The sequence below is a fragment of the Orycteropus afer genome, unplaced genomic scaffold (assembly GCF_000298275.1).
Source record: "Orycteropus afer afer isolate SDZICR_OR568_19922 unplaced genomic scaffold, OryAfe1.0 scaffold00080, whole genome shotgun sequence".
In the NCBI taxonomy this organism is placed as follows: domain Eukaryota; kingdom Metazoa; phylum Chordata; class Mammalia; order Tubulidentata; family Orycteropodidae; genus Orycteropus; species Orycteropus afer.
Window position 1 is genome coordinate 7,949,354 of NW_006921667.1, and position 15,815 is coordinate 7,965,168.

Genomic DNA, 15,815 nt, shown 5'->3' on the forward strand with positions numbered 1-15,815 from the left:
CCCTAATGTCTCTTTCCACACATGTAATTGATTTGATTCCTGTGTTTTTCATTTGGCAAGGTCCACGTGTGTAGTCGCTGTACGTTGTTGAAAAAAAGAACTTCCAATGAATAGTTCATTGGTCTTGCAAAATTCTATGATGCAATCTCTGGCGTCATTTTTATCACCAAGGCCATATTTTCCAACTACAAATCTTTCTTGTTTCCAGCTTTCGTATTCCAGTCACCGGTAATTATCAACACATCTTGACTCCATGTTTGATCAATTTCAGACTGTAAAAGTTGGTAAAAATCATAAATTTCTTCATCTTTGGTATTAGTGGTTGGTAAATTTGTGTAGTAGTTACATTAATTTGTCTTCCTTGTAGGCATATGGATATTATCCGATCACTGACAGCATCATTCTTCAGGATACATCTTGAAATAGTCTTTTTCACAATGAATGCAATACCATTCCTCTTCAATTTGTCACTCCCAGCATAGAAGACCATATGATTGTCTGATTCAAAATGGCCAATACCAGTCACTATCAGCTCACTAATGCCTAGGGTATCTATCTACAAGCATTCCACTTCATTTTTTGACAATTTCAGTTTTCCTAGATTCATACTTCATATCTTCCACATTCCAATTACGAATGGATGTTTGCAGCTGTTTGAGTGCCTTCCAACTTGAGGGGCTCATCTTCTGGCTCTGTATTAGTGTTCTGCTGCTATTCATAAGGTTTTCACTGACCACTTTTTTTAGAAGTAGATTCCCAGGTCTTCCTAGTCTCTTTTCATCTGGAAACTCCACCATGGGTGACCCTGCTGGTATTTGAAATGCCAGTGACATAGCACTCAGAAGTAACAGGCTGTGGGGTATCTCCCCTTCTCTTGCAGAGGCTGCCGTTGTAACCACCCTCAATGGCTGGGCGGAGCCAACAACCCATGGATGAAGGAAAAGAGCTTCCTGAGGGCTCTGGAGCCTACCCTGATCCAGATCTGGATTCTGGATCTTGGATCCGGCCGCCTGGGCTGAGACTTGTGGCCCCGAGTTGGGCAGAAAAACCCTTCTGAAGCCACCTGCCTCCAGAACCAGACTGAAGGGAGCACTCTGGCCCATTACCCCATAGCCAGGCTCAGAGGGGAGCCCATGGAGCAGCCAGACTCCTTGAGGCACCCAAACTCCAGTGGGTGTGGGAGATGGCTGTAGCCTGGGGATGCACCTTTCTCCAGGAGTTCTGACACAACATACCACATGATCCCAGTGGGCTGAGGCATGCAGCTAGGCGCACTAGGGGGCTCAAGGGGCCCTAAGGCCACAGAGGACGGCTCCTGGCTCCATGAGCCGAGATGAAGGGAGGCCAGAGCCTTTCAGAGAGCACTAGGCCAGCAGGGAGGGGGCCAGAGCCTCTGAAACAAACCAGAAAGCGCCCTTCCCACCCAGGCTCTGCCCAAGCTTTCATGCAGTTTGGGTAGGCCCAGGGGAGCCCAGCACCCGTGCTCAGGGGAAGCTGGCTCCTGCGTGGGGCTGGACTGGGGTACCCCTTTGGCTTCTTCTGTTGGTCCTTTTCCCACTCTTCCACTCTACCCCTGAAGCCCAGCCTAGGAGCGCGAAAGGAAAGGAGACACTGCCAGAGCACAACTTTGGCGGATGCACCATCGTCCCTTTGCACAACTGCCGTCTCTGGGGACCGCAGCACCCACTCAGCACGGGAGCAGGGACAGCACTAGATTTGTGTACAAAACCTGTGTACCCCTCTATATATATGTTACATAGAATGTATATATGTTGGGAACATGCTCGCTTCTCCCGTGTGTCACCGCTGTGCGTTGTGTGCCCTGCAGCACAAAGCCCCAACCGGGCCCTTGATGGGGATGGGACTACTGTGATGTCCTCCCCTATACAGCCAACACCGGCCTGGGTCAGTCCCTGCCAGTCTGTCCGCCTGTCCGTCTGTGTCCTCAGTTCTGTCTATGCTTCGATAGGTCTGATGCAGCTCCCAGACCAGGCCACCCTAGCAAACTCTTGTATATATGACTGTAAAATGGTAAACGTGTGTATTATATCTGGCCTCGTTATATAGTGTATATATATGTATACATATACATATATATAATATATATGAAGACTGTAAATGTTAAGACGACTAGTGTTCTTATTAGTATATTGCTTCACACTGAAGATTGTGTGTATCGAGCTGTTTCTAAAAGATGTTTATTTTCCTTAAGAGTAAAAAAACAGTCATTGCATTCAGAAAAAAAAAAAGTCAATAAAGATACGACGATTGTTTTGGAAGTCTGCAGCCTGCAGCCCGTGGCTTCTGACCAGATTCCCCTCGGAGAGGGGCCAGGCGTTAACGTGGGGGTAGAGTGGAGGGAAGGGCTCAGGGGGGCACAAAGGGGAATGGGGAACTTATGATGGTCTTGTAGGAGCAGGGAACAGGCCCCTGCTACCACATCATCCCCCTATGTGGCCTCAGGTCCCAATGTGATGGTGGTATAACATTCTCCCAGTGTGAGGATATAATCAGGAACATTTAGGGAGGGAGGGTAAGACTTGACATCCAGACAAAAGAAGACCCATGCTGTAGCTGCTTCTGCCAAGCCAAAACCCTCGGGAACACTGAGTCTATCCTTCTATGTCACCCCAGACCTGACGGGGACTGAAGCTGGGAGGTGGATAGGGACAGCTGAGATCACCAAGGCCTTAAGAGTCAGAGGTTGGTATAGTCCAAAGATGTGGCCCAGAGGTTCATGGGGCAGGACCAACTGTAGGTCACACAGCCAGGACTCGTAATATGAAATAAGGAAAAGAGCCTCCACTGACCCTAGGAGGACGAGAAGCCTTTGCTTAGATACTGGGGAAAGGATTACCCAAAGGACCCCTACTGGTTGGCATGCCTATAATGAGCTAAAGCACACACCCCAAACTCAAGTTATAAATAATTACATTTTTTATTCTCTGTACAAAAGTTCTCAGCCTATGAAAATAAAGTCTGCAAAGGGCAAAGTAGCATGTGAGCCTCCGAGGCCAGGAGGCAGACCCACCCTGATCTACACTATTTACAAGTCTCCCAGAAGGAGGAGGGGAGCACTGCTGGCCAGGACAGCCCAGTTGATGCCTCTTCCTCTAGAGAGGAGAGGAAAGGAGGCATCCTAGTGTCTGGTGAGCAAAGAGTGGTAAGTGGCTCCCTGCCCTGGGCCCCTGCAACCCCTAGAATGGCCACCAGAGGTCATCACTTACTGCCACTTCCTGTTGGGGAGCAGTTTGGGTGGTAGGGTCACACCCTCTCCCAGGCCAGAGATAATATCCTCGCAGGCCTCCCATCCCCCAAGACACAGTGCAGGCTGGAGTGAACCCTTAGAAATAGACCAGGGTCACCTGAGCCACCTCTCTGAGAGACTCCACCACAGGAGGTCTATGCCACCGCCTCCAGGATCTAGCTGGAAGTGACGGTGGTCCCGCCGCCCAGGCGCAAGAGCATCTGTTGGCAGTCGTGCAACAGCCGGCGGTCTCCGATCTTCTCAAGAGTGCGTGCCGCCTCAGCCAGCATGCCCATGCGCTGCCCAGGCGCAGACAGAAAGCCTGGTGGCAGGTAGCAGGAGGCCAACAACAGGGCCTCAGCGTGCTCCCGCCTTGTGGGCCGAGGCTCCAGCTCCTCCACTGCACCTGTGCAAAAGACCCGAGTCAGGGTGGGTCCCAGCCCAAGCAAGCCGCATCAGAAGCAGGGTAGTAGGGCCCACCTGACCAGAGGCACAAGCCCTGACCCCAGTATGGTTCTCCCAGGCCCCATGGGGTTCACAGGTCCCTCCCCAGCCTGCCTCAGGGCCTGCTGCCTTGAACATAGATGTCAGATGCCCATCTGTAAGACCCTTTTGTCTCATCCCTCCAGGAGAAGGGTTTCAGGCTGAGGGACTCCACACATACACAACCCCCTCATGGCACCACTTACCTCCCTTGCCACCCAGGCCAGCCCGCCGCCTCAGACTGCGGTCCAGGAGCTGGTGGGTCCGTGTGGGGCTGGCCCCTGCCATCACCCGGGCTGTTGCTTCATGTAGGAACACCTGGATAGGCAGGCACTTGGAGAGTCAGGATTCAGCTGCAGCCAACCTTCCCACCCCCATCATCAGGCGAGAGTACCAGCACTCACACGCCGCATGGCAGGCCGGAAGCTCTGTGCCAATCGCCGCAGGCTGCTCAGGTCCTGCTGGAAGCCACGCAGTGCCAGGGCTGAAGCCTGGGGCTGACCACCTACCCCTGCAGAGGGCTGAGCTGGTGCCAGTGGCTGCTGCTGCTGCCACAGGCATGTGCGTGCCACGAGAAGCAGGTCACACAGGAGTAGCTGCACAGCCTGAGGGGGGTGGACAAGGCAGGGTCAGGAGGGCCCAGCTGGGAGCACAGTGAGGTGGGGGGCCTCAGCGCCAGGGGCTGGCCCCGGGCTGCACTGCTGAAGCACTGCACCCGCCAAACACACATGCAATGCAACAGCAATGCACCTCGGGGCCGCCCGCCTTTCCAGGCCCCCACGCCTGCTACCTGTGGTGGGGACACTGAGGCCAGGCAGCAGTAGCCCTTTCCCTTAAACCCATAACCCAAGACTTAGACAAAAAGCAAAGGCAGCTAGACACCCCCAGTCCTGTGCCACTTGGGCTAATCCTGTCGCCTATGGGAAGGCCATGATACTAGACCTGCCAGGCCCCTGGCCCCATCCCTCACCTTGTCAATGGAGCTGCTAGCTGGCATGGTGGCCAGGCTGTCCCGCAAGTGCCCACTGGCCTTCTCACAGAAGGCCAGGCTGGCTGGCCCAGATTCTGCCTTACTGCGGCCCAGTAGGGCCCGGGCAGCCTTGAAGGCATGCAGGGCCGCCTTGGGTAGGGTTTTCCTGTGGGCCAAGAGAAGAGAAATGGTCAGGCCGGGCCCCAAGCCCTCAATTAGCCCACAACTGCCCAGGAAGAAAGGGAGGCAGACCCTACCACATGGGGTTTATGACAAGCAGCAGGGCAGGGGCAGCCACAGCACTTACTCAGACTCCTGCAGGGCACGGGGCAGGCGCTCCACCAGTGGGCACAGCCGCTCAGCTGCCTCCTCATCCCGCCGCAGCCAGTGGATTGCCACAGCTGCCAGTGATGCCCACCACTTAGCCACGGGGTCAGTGCCTGCAGAGGAGTGAGGGGTTCTGAAGGGAGGCCCCATACTGGCCAGCATCTCTCCCCACCATCACAGAGCCCTCCTAAGCCCTCTGCAACACTGTACCCTCTATGAGGGGGCAGGGGCTCAGGTTGAGCAGGAAATGTCAGGCAGAGGCTGAGGGCTCACCAGGGCTGGCAGCCTCACTGGGGCTGATAGAGAAGCTGCAAGCAGGAGCCCCGGTGGCGTCAGAACAGCTGTTGAGCAGCTGCAGGTACCCAAGGGCATCTGAGAATTCCCTGTGGTAGGAGAAGGCTGGCTGTGAGGATAGGCAGCAGGAGTCCCTCCCCGTCCTCCACCATCTCCTCCTGCCTGCTGGTAAGGAAACAGACAGATAGGAGCAGAGACCACAGCTGAGGATATACAGCCAGCAGGCAGTGGCTGGACTCAGGCCACATACACATTCCCCTGGATACAGCTACTCCCAGACCCCAGGTAGAGGAGTCTCGCCTGGGGAGGGGAAAGGAGACTCACCGGTCCCCATCAGCTGATCCAGGGCTGGGATTGGGCTGGGCCACACAGTTCAGAGCTCGTTCCAGGAGATGTTCTCGGAATAGCTGAGTCACCTGGGCCAGGGGGTCCGCTGGGGATGAAGAGGAAAGGTGAGGGTGAGGGACAGTGCACAGCAGATCACTGGTGCCCACTTTTACCTCAAGATAGCCAGGCTTTCACCTGGGCACATGGGGGGCTTGACCTACACTCCAAAATGGCCAGTGACAGTCAGGAGTTGACAGATACACCCCCCACCTCTCCTCTTGTACAAGATACCACTGAAGCACTCTATACCTCTCCAAGAGGCCCCCACAAAACGGAATCCTAATCCTTCCTCCTCAACAGTCATCTTGGTTCCCCCTCCCGGTCTCACTTCCTCATTCCACTTCATGCTTCTAGGCCCAATTCCCAAATAAACAAATGACCTCCAACCCTTGTCTCCAGGTTTGCTTCTACGGTGCACTAAGACCCCCTTCAGCCATAACACATGAGGTAGGGATGGAAGGAATGGCAGGGACACCCTAAGATGCCAGGGATGAGGGACAAGGTGAAGAAACAGAGATGAAGGTTGACAAACAGGAATGGGAATAAGGGATGAGGGCAGAGAACAGGGAGGATAAGAAATGGGGACAAGGGGTGGGATGAGAGACAAGGTATAACGATGGGGGATGGGGGTCAGGGATGAGGACAAGAGGGAGGGACAAAAGGTGGGATAAGGAACAAAGGATGAGGTTAGAGGACAAGGGATGAGACAGGGATAAGAGACATGGGACAAGAGACAAGGATGAAGGGTGAGGATGAGAGACAGGGATGGAGGGACAAAGAACAGGGGCATGGATGGGAACAAACATGAAGAATGGAGGACAAGGGACAGGGGAATGAGGGACATGAGATGAGACACATGGGTATAAGGGACAAGGATAGGGACAAGGGATAAAGATGGGAGATAGGGATTAGGGATGGAGATAGGGGACAGTAGACAAAGATACAGAACAAGAGATAAGGGATAGATATGGGGGATGAGGGATGAGAATGGGAGCAAGGGACAGGAATAGGGGACAAAGAATGGGGATGGGGGATGAGGGACAAGGGATGGGGGTGAGGGATGGAGATGAAAGACAAGGGATGAGGGATAAGAGATGGGGCAAGTGGCAAGGATGAGGAACAGGGATAGAGGGACAAGGGACAAAGATGGGGGAAAAGAGACAAAGATGGAGGACAGAGGTAGGGATGGAGATGTGGGACAAGGGACAAAGGACAGCAATGGGTGACAAGGGATGGGAATGAGAGCGCACCTGGGTTCCCGGCCAAGCTATACAGGCTCTCCCGTGGGGCACTGTGCACAGCCCAATCCCCATCCACGAAGAAACGGTGCCCCACAGGGTGGCAGAGCCACTGCATGGAAAGAGGCATAGAGCCACTCTTTGCCAGGCAGGCCTGCCGGGCACTGCTCAGGAAGAAGCGCTGTGAGGGAGAGGAGCTGAGCTGTCACACTGGACCCAGGCAGGGGCTCAAACCCAGACAATGGGCTGAGATAAAATTTCCCCCAACCCCCTCCTGCCACCCCAGTAACAGCTAGCTTGTCCTGGACAGCTCTGTGTCACAGAGCCACCTGTCAGAACTGCCAAGGTCTTTTGCAGCCTTCTCTCCACCAACCCCTCACCCACTCACAGTCAGGAAATGCAAGGTCCGAGGGAGACTGGTCTTGACCCTCAAGGCAGCTGCCACATAGATCTCGGCCAGCGTCACCACAGACACCATGTCCCCCGCACATTCAGCCAGATTCAGGGCAGCCAGTGCCAGGTTGATGGCAGCGAGATGCCCACCACTGGTGTACTTCCCTGGGAACAGGCAGGACCCTGAGCCAGGGTGGAGAAGGGAGTTGGGGAGGTGGGGGGGGGGCATCACCCCATTTCACAGCCAGTCATACCCATGGTGTGCAGCTGGTGCAGTTGATGGTAGGCCAGGGCAGCATCTCGGGCACTGGCATGTGCATGTGCCTGCAAGGAACCATCCTTCTGCAGGCCTCCTGCCCGGCTGGCCAGCCAGCGGCCCACCCAGAGATGTTGTAGCAGGTGGCGGATGAGGTTCCAGAGCAGGCTACATGCCAGGTCCAGGTGGGAGGTGGGTAGAGGCCGGCCCAGAGCCTGAAGGGCTAGCCACAGCTGCTGGGCAGCCTGAGCAAAGTCCCCCTGGGAATACGAGTTTGCTGGGTGAGAGGGTGGAGGCAGAGCATCCAAGGACACAGCCTTACTATCTCAGCAGGTCCCTTGGCTCAGGCTCTCCTTATGCTGGGCTTGCTCCAGGTCACTTAGCAACACTGGGCTGGGCGACTGGGGCCTCAGGGAGGTCTCAGGAGTAGGTTAAGAGTAGGGAGGACAAGGCAGATAACTAACATGCACAGAGTGCAGAAGACAAGAAGAGTGACTCCTTCCCAGGGATGAGTACCTAGTGCCACCTGGACCCCTCCCTGCCTACTGTCTTGGGGCCAGCCCTCACCCGGGCCAAGTCCAGGTCGGCTTGCTTGCGATGCCTCCAGAAGTGCACAGCAGGGCCCGAGTGCGGCCGTGTGACCGGCTCTCCGTAGACAAAGAGAAGTGCTAAGGAGCCCAGTACCAACAGTCCATTAATCAGCCACAAAAGTGGGGGCAGCAGCCAATGGGCCCAGCCAAGGCCATCTAAGGGCAAAAGGCAGAGATGCGGGCATGCCTCCCAGGAAATGCAGCACCCAAGTCTCCAGGCCTCTCCCAAAGATGTCCAGGCTGGCTTGTCCCTACCTCTGCCCTCGGTGCCCAGCATGTTGCGCCCATGACCATGGTAGACACTGGTGGCATCTGGAGGGCCAAGAAGGCCCTGCCCACCCAGCAGGGAGGCCAAGGGGTTGCACGACAGACAGAGAAAGATGAGGGCACACAGAGCCAGGCGGGAGCGATCCAGTAGGCCTCGACTACAGGAGGGCGGCGGCTCAGGCTTCCCCTGGTAGATGAGGAGGGCAGGGCAGTGAGGGTAGAGTGAGAATGATCCCTGAGACCTTGGGGCTAGGTAGGGGCATCAGGACCCCACCTGGCTCCAGGCCTCAGATTTCTGTCTGTAAAGTGGGATGTGGGGCGAGATCTTGCCAGGCTCTCCGTATGACCCAGCCTGGAGCTGAGAGAGGAGAGGGGCAATGGCATAGGACCCAACCTGGCTGTCCTCCAAGATGAGGGTGTCGGGCTCTGAGTCACTGCCGCCACCACCACTGCCCCTGCTACCAAGGGACAGGGGGCTGCTCTGGGAGGGTGAGCCAGCATCTGAGGGGGGTGGGGTCAGTGCATCCACCACCTCTGGTTTCACGCCTTCCATGGGAACATCTGTGCTTCCCCCACTGCCACAGGTGGATACCAGATCCTTCAGAGATTCTGTAGTCGGGCAAAGAGCAGGGCTGGGGGTGAAATATGGATACCCCACATTACTCACCCCACCTGAATCAGCTCAGGGCCCTGAATGAAGAAGGCTGGAATAGTGGCCTAGATCATGAGGCCCTGGAAGCTGGGGCACAGGCCATATTAGGATCATAGGAGGGGCCAGAGCTAGAGGTAGGGCCAAGGGTAGGGCTAGGGCTGAGGGAGGTGGCTAGGCTGGGCTGGGAGCAGGACCACAACTCACTGTTCTTGTGGGCAGCAGTCCGAAGACTCAGGTTCTCCTGTTTGAGTTTCTGGTTGCTATGTTGTAGAAAGCGGATATAGTCGATGGCCTTGCGCAAGACAGCTGATTTATTCAGCTGCAGGGGGTGGGAAGGAGAGAGGACAGGAGGGCAGGGCTGCTTTGTAACACAGCTGCCTCAAGGCCTCTGCTGTTTTTTCTACATGGATTTCCTCTCCCCTAGTCACACCTACCTCCCAGGATGGCAGCAGTTAACACATAAGATGCATAGAATAGTGCTTGGCTAGTTGTAATTATTACCTTCTGCATTCCCACACCCTTGCCTCCTCCAGGTCTTTGCATATCACCTTAGTGAGGCCTTCCATGACCAGTCCCCCTCTGATTCAGACCTCTGAACTCTCACATCCATTTCCCCTGCTCTCATCCTCATCTGGTCTCCTCTCATACTGACTTACTGGTCCTGGTTACTGTCCAAGCTGTTCACAGCTTTCAAGGGCAGAATTTGTGTGTCTTATTCACTGTTGTGTCCCCATGGTCTTAAACAGCTCCTACTGCACAGGACACCCCCCATCAAGTTTACATGAGGTGTTGAATCCTAGTCCCATTTATCTAGGGTGCAGCCCCAAGCCTCTCTTCCTCTAGCCCCCAATACCCTATCCACCCTGATCACCTGTTTGTATCCCCACCTAGTCACCAAGCCCTTGCCCACACCTTTGCCTCGGTGCCCACCACCAGGTCCTTGAGCTCTATGATCTTGTCATTGATGGAGGAGCGATAGCGCTTCTCGATGGCGTTGTGGGCCGTGCGCTTCTCACCACGGCTCTGGGCCACACCTGGGGCCTTGCCATTGGCTGCTAGCCTGTTGATGGGCAGCTTGTCCGTGTCCACCACCAGCGGTACTGTGGCCAAGATGGTCCCGCCACTCACCAGAGTCTGCAGACACCAGCACAGGTTAGCAGGCAATGTGCATGTGTACAAGCCCCACACCCCTCCACCCTGCCCATGTCACCCACCTGCAAGGAACCAGTCTGCACAGCAGCACCAGGGGCCAGCGAGGCAATCCCTGTTGTCTTCATGGTGGCTCCCACATCCGACTTCATGGCTGTCAGGAGCAGTGAGTCAGCCTTGATGAAGTGAGGCTGAAGCAGGACCTGGGGGTGGGAGATGGGGCTTGAGGCATGTGTCCAGGCCAGGAACAGTGTCTCCTCCCTGACCCTAGGCCAAGATCTGCTCACCGGGACCTGCTGGATCTGTGAAGCCACAGTGTTTGTTCCAGGGGTGGCTGGGACAGCAGCTGGGGCTGCCAGCAGCTGCTGGGAGGCTGCACTTGGGACCTGGGTATGCAAGGAGCCAGGTGAGGCCACTGGTAGGGAAGCCTGTGACTGTCCAGTCAGCAGCTGCTGGGCACTCGCTGGAGGGATACCTATAGAAAGAAGGATGAGGCTAAAGGATAAGCTGTCTGAACCCACCTTAAACCTACTCTTTCAGGTCCCTATCATGAGGTGATTTTCCTTGGAACCTTAGTTTCCCCATCTGCACAGCCTTTGCCTGGGACTTTGATGCACATGGGCCAGTTCTCCAGCCAGACATTTGCATTTTGAAGGGAAGCACTGATGTGGACATCCCTGGTAGAGAAGTAGTCAATGTTTACCTGAATGTCAGTTGTAATGCAATACTGCTCATAAGGGCCTCTCAAACAGCAGAGTGGAGACTTAATTCCTAAAGTCTGCAAATCCCTCTCCCAGAACCTAGCTCCTTCCTGGGACCCTGGCTGTCCACTCTGCCTTCCTGCCACTCAGCTTACCTGTAGAGAAGCCTGCAGCAGGGTTAGAGTAGCCCAGCACAGGGGCTGAGCCACACAGCAGGGGGGGCGGGGGCGGGGGTGGAGGTGGGGGTGGAGCCTGGCCAGGGAAGCTCTGAGCCAATAGGACCCCTGGCAGCGGTTGCGGTTGCGGTTGCGGTTGCGGTTGCGGGGCGGGGGGCTGCAGGATGCTCAGTGGCACTGGCTCCTCCTTAATACCAGGCCCAGGGGAGAAGGCAGACACAGATGGGTACATCTTCAATGGGGTGGGAGTAGTTTGAGGAGGGGACAGGGGCAGGGGTGCTGCTGCCTTGGAGCTCCCCAGGAGGCCTTCGAGGTGGGAGCCCAGCATGGCAGGAGGTGGTGACAAGCTGCCTGGGGAGCTGACATCGAGGCTGGCTGGCTCTGTGCTCCCTGTCCCGCCCCCAGCATACGGGGTGTCGAAAAGGCCCGGGAAGTCGCTTTCCTGGTTGTTGATGAGCTGAAGCATGTCTGTGGAAGGAGGAAAGGTATATGAGCCAGCAACATGAAAGCATCACACACTTTCATACACAAATATATATGCATGCTCTTTACATACAGCTCACACATGTGGGCATCGCCACCAGACGAAAGACCATCATATGAACAAGCCCACGTTTCTGGACCACAACTATTTCCTGGGCACCTGGGTGATGCCCGGTGTTACAGGTGCATCCAAAAACCCTTGTAACAATTGAAGGAAGCTCCTTAACCTGCCCTGTCGCTAGGGTGGGACAGGGCTAAGGCACTGCCAGTTTAAGAGTCTGAGCTCTTAACACCCTTGTATTTGGACACTGCTCCACAGCACACAAATATTCATTCATTCAACCAGAATCATCTACCAAGTGCCAACATGCTGTTCCAGGCTGTGAATAGGACAGGAAAAATTCCCTACTCAGAACCAGCAAACTTTCTGGAAAGCTGGAGATGATATGGACAGTGGTGAATTTTTCCTCCTACCCTCATGGAGAACATACTCTAGAGAATATCTACCTCTGAGTCCTTATACATACATACTCATAGAGGTCTCGCCCTGTGGGCTCCAAACCAGCCTTGTCCAGGAGGTGACAAGCCCTTCCAGTCAGCCTCTCCTGCACACTCCACACTCTATCACTACCCCTACCCCAGTAACAGCTCGGTGAAGGAACATATCCACCCAGTCCAGGATAAAGGGAGTCCAGAGGCCCAGGCATAGCACTTGAGGTCTTAAGTTTCTCACTCTGAAACAGAAGCAGGCTTCACAGATGCAGCACATCTAATCTTTGGACAAGAGGAGAAGTACAGACAAGGGCTGATGGCAGGGAATGCCCTGGCCAGGCAGCTTCCACCTCAGCCCAAGGTAGGCCAGAGGGCGGATGAGACAGAGGCTCTTCAGACAGGTATGCCAGGCCCACACCCCACCACTGGCCACTCCTCTTCTTTCCTTCAAGGCCACCTTCAAAGGTGGGCACAGAATTTGAGAGGGGAACTCAGAGATTGCTGAGAAGTGGATGAGCCCTCAGTTTGGGGTGAGGGGAGGCCCAGTGAAAGGCAGAATGGCTAAAGGCCCTGTGAGGTGGTGGGATCCTCCATGACCACCACACTATGGGGTCTGTGCCCCACTCCTCCTACGGCAGCATGGGATCCCCAAAGAAGAATGATAGCAGGGCAGTTCCTCCAAAAGGATCCCACCTCAAAACTAGAATACTTCCTGCTTTCCAGCATGACGGGTCTGACAAAGATAAGAACATGTAAAATGGGACATGATTCTGCCCACTTTACAGATGAGACTTAGAGATGGAGGCCCCAGCTGGGCCGTCATCCTTCTGACACTATGCTCTAGGAAAGCAGTATGACCACTGGCCTCCTCTACAATGAGGAAACTGAGCAGCAGAGAGTGACTTTCAGACGCAAAGACCCCACCTGACCCTATGCCCCAGCTGCTGGCCACAAGGAACTAGAACTTACAAGAGATTCAGCCCAGTGTACAAAACGCCAAGCCTTTTGTCTCTGTACCCCTCCTCCCCACACCCCAGGAAGCCAGGGGCAAAGCTACTGTAACTAACCCATTACTCCGTGGAATAGCCTGAGGCTCAGGGCCAAACCAGCTGCTGGTCATACAGCCAACCAGAGTGTCTCCATATGCTCCAGGCACAAGCACAAGCTCTGCAGGACCAGGCTTGACTATTCAAGGTTTTGGTCTCCCCGGTCAAAGGTAGCACAATCTGTCCTTCCTTCCTCCTGGTACAGCCTGGGACCCCTCCCCCTCCCCTAGCCTGGCCACAGTCCTCTCGCCTAACTGGCAGCCAGCAGCCTGGCAGGCTCAGCCCGAGTCCCTCTAACCCACTCAGGACACCCACCCACTGGGTCAGAGGGCTCTCTGCAGGGCTCATGAGGACAACCTGGGAGTTCCTCCTCAGCCCCCAAGGTCCCCAGCATGGGCTTCCAACCCTACCCACCCCTAGCTAGAGGGGGAGCTGAAGCCAATTACCACTTCTCACTGAGCCTGTTTCCTCTGTCTGTAAAATGTAAAAGATCAGACCCTTCTGGGCAACTGCTCTGCACTAAGGGCATCTGCTCACAGTGGGTGTTCTGTGTTACCCAATTCCTTCCCTCTAATGGGTGTCTTGGCAGGAAGGATCCCTAAAGCCTTAGTGGAGCTCAAGGAGGCTGCCAGGCTCAGCCTCCCTGGGGTCATCACATAAAAACCCTTCACAGCCCTCCAAGATTACAAGTCAACAGTACTTCCAACCACAGAATTTTCCACTCAGTCCATGCAAGCCCAGCCCCACCAGTTCACAAGAGCCCCTGTGGAAATGGAAAGAGAAACTGAGGGCCTGAAAGAAAAACTGAACCCAGGAATGGGAACCAAGGGGTTTGAGATTCTAAAAGCAAGGGCCACCAAACAGGTCCGACCCCTAGACACACAGAAGTACAACCAGCTCCTCTCCTCCCTGCTGCCTCAGGCTCCCTGTCCCCTTACCCCCACCAGGGAGAGCAGAGTATGGGGAGAAAGCCACCCTCACCCTCCAAGACCCCAGTGCTGCACTGGGGCTCTATACAAACCCTTTCCATAGGGCAGGGAGAGAACTGATGAGATTGGCGGAGGATCCACAAGCCTCCCCAGAGAGGGTCTGGTACTCCTTCCCTCCAGGGGCTCTTTCCTACTTGGAGCTCCTTAGCCCCACCGTGGGAACCGTAGCAAAGATGGAGAACTGTAACAAAGGGGGGGGTCCTCAAAGAAATACCTTCAAACGTGCAGTCCATGGCTCCGCGGCCCAGCCCGCGCCCCCTCGGGGCATCCAGGCGGTTGGCCCTGCCCGCCCGTCCCCGACCCGGAGCTCGCACAGTGCAGACTCCACCTGTCACAGTGCCCAAGGCTTTTAAAGCCCGCGGACCCTGCCCGAGCCACGCCCCCGAGTCACGGGCCCGCGCATGGGGTGAGTGCACACGGCCAATCAGCGCCTCGCTACTGCCTCACTATGGACCCCGCCCACCGACGGCGGCGGAGCTCGGGTTTCACCCAGCGGCTATGAATGGGGCCGGGGTTACTCCTGGGCACCAGCCCTTAACCCGCTCGGCACCAGCTTTCGCTGGGGTTACTGGCAGTCATGGCTTCCCCAGCTCCTACCCCTTTGGTTCCCTCCTCTGAGAATTGGGGTGGGATGGGCGCAGGGGCAGGGATCAGGGCAGGGAAGACTCGGGCAGTGAGTTCCTGGGTTCCCTGACAACGTGTGCAGTTTCAATCGCTCTAAGCGCCACTTTACTCCTTTAGAAAATGGGACAATCACATCTCCCTGGCATTGAATGGGAGTAGTACTAAAGGCGAGTTTAACAAGGCCAAGAGTTGCCTGGTGGTGACTGCCATGGGGACCTCCCACTCCTGGGGCAACCTCGGCTTGAGGCCACCCTCAACTCCAGGAGGGACTGATGGTATGGTATCCAGGGGAAATCCCTTGACAACAGAGTGGAAAACGGAAAAGGGAAACCCCTAGCCCATATTACACATCCAGGTAATCCTGACTCCCAGCACAGATGTCCCTTCTCAGAGGGGCCTGGAATGGGGGATGGAGGGATCAGTAAAGTCTGCCCCTCCTCCCAAAGTCTCACAGCCCCTCAGCACTGACTGGTGAAAGCCCCACTCCCGTATTCACAATAGGGTTTTAGGGGCTGAAAAGAGACCCAGTCCCTGAAGGAGGGTGAGGGAACTACTTAATGGAGAGTCAGTGTGACAAGGCTTGGGGCCTTCTGAAGGGTGACTAGGTCTGTCTTCTCTGTATGAAGCAAAGGTTAGACACACTCTCACACACAAATGGACAGAGCCTGGCTGGCAACTCTGGCTGTGTGCTCAGGCTTTTGACCAAGTAGTTTTTGTGGCCAAGCAGACCACTGCAAGGCAGCACTAGCTACCCTTCTTCCTGACTTCAGGTCCAACTTCCAGAAAGAGGCTGAACCCTGGACAGGTGGGCAGAGCTGGGGGCTGGGGGGGTGTCCCTTCTTGCCCCAATTTTTATCCCTTTTCAGGAGCCATTTTTCCCTCACAGCTCCCAGCCCTCCTTTTCCCAGGAGCTAGGATCCTCAGGTCCTTTCTTCCATGGCCTGGGGAGGGGTTCCAAGGACAACAGAATTCTCTAGCACCTTCATACTCTCTCCTCACAACCTGAGAGTGCTCCTGCAAAAAAGGGAAAGGAAAAGAAAAAAAAAAAAAA

At 55.4% G+C, this 15,815-nt stretch overlaps 1 protein-coding gene across 1 annotated transcript in view; it reads right to left on the minus strand.

Annotated features, from left to right (window-relative positions):
- Positions 1-3,423: 3,423 nt before the first annotated feature.
- The window catches only part of SREBF1 (sterol regulatory element binding transcription factor 1), a 23,974-nt gene continuing 11,582 nt past the window's right edge, over positions 3,424-15,815 (minus strand). Inside the window, exons 2-20 of the mRNA XM_007941449.1 lie at positions 14,355-14,468; positions 11,110-11,598; positions 10,541-10,728; positions 10,319-10,456; positions 10,017-10,238; positions 9,309-9,423; positions 8,847-9,061; positions 8,441-8,639; positions 8,163-8,341; positions 7,594-7,855; positions 7,335-7,504; positions 6,959-7,127; positions 5,646-5,754; positions 5,301-5,410; positions 5,008-5,140; positions 4,701-4,866; positions 4,135-4,335; positions 3,937-4,048; positions 3,424-3,653 (exon numbers count right to left, since the gene is read on the minus strand). Of these exons, the coding sequence (XP_007939640.1) occupies positions 3,424-3,653; positions 3,937-4,048; positions 4,135-4,335; positions 4,701-4,866; positions 5,008-5,140; positions 5,301-5,410; positions 5,646-5,754; positions 6,959-7,127; positions 7,335-7,504; positions 7,594-7,855; positions 8,163-8,341; positions 8,441-8,639; positions 8,847-9,061; positions 9,309-9,423; positions 10,017-10,238; positions 10,319-10,456; positions 10,541-10,728; positions 11,110-11,598; positions 14,355-14,468 (3,521 nt within the window). The remainder of the gene's footprint in view (positions 3,654-3,936; positions 4,049-4,134; positions 4,336-4,700; positions 4,867-5,007; positions 5,141-5,300; positions 5,411-5,645; positions 5,755-6,958; positions 7,128-7,334; positions 7,505-7,593; positions 7,856-8,162; positions 8,342-8,440; positions 8,640-8,846; positions 9,062-9,308; positions 9,424-10,016; positions 10,239-10,318; positions 10,457-10,540; positions 10,729-11,109; positions 11,599-14,354; positions 14,469-15,815) is intronic.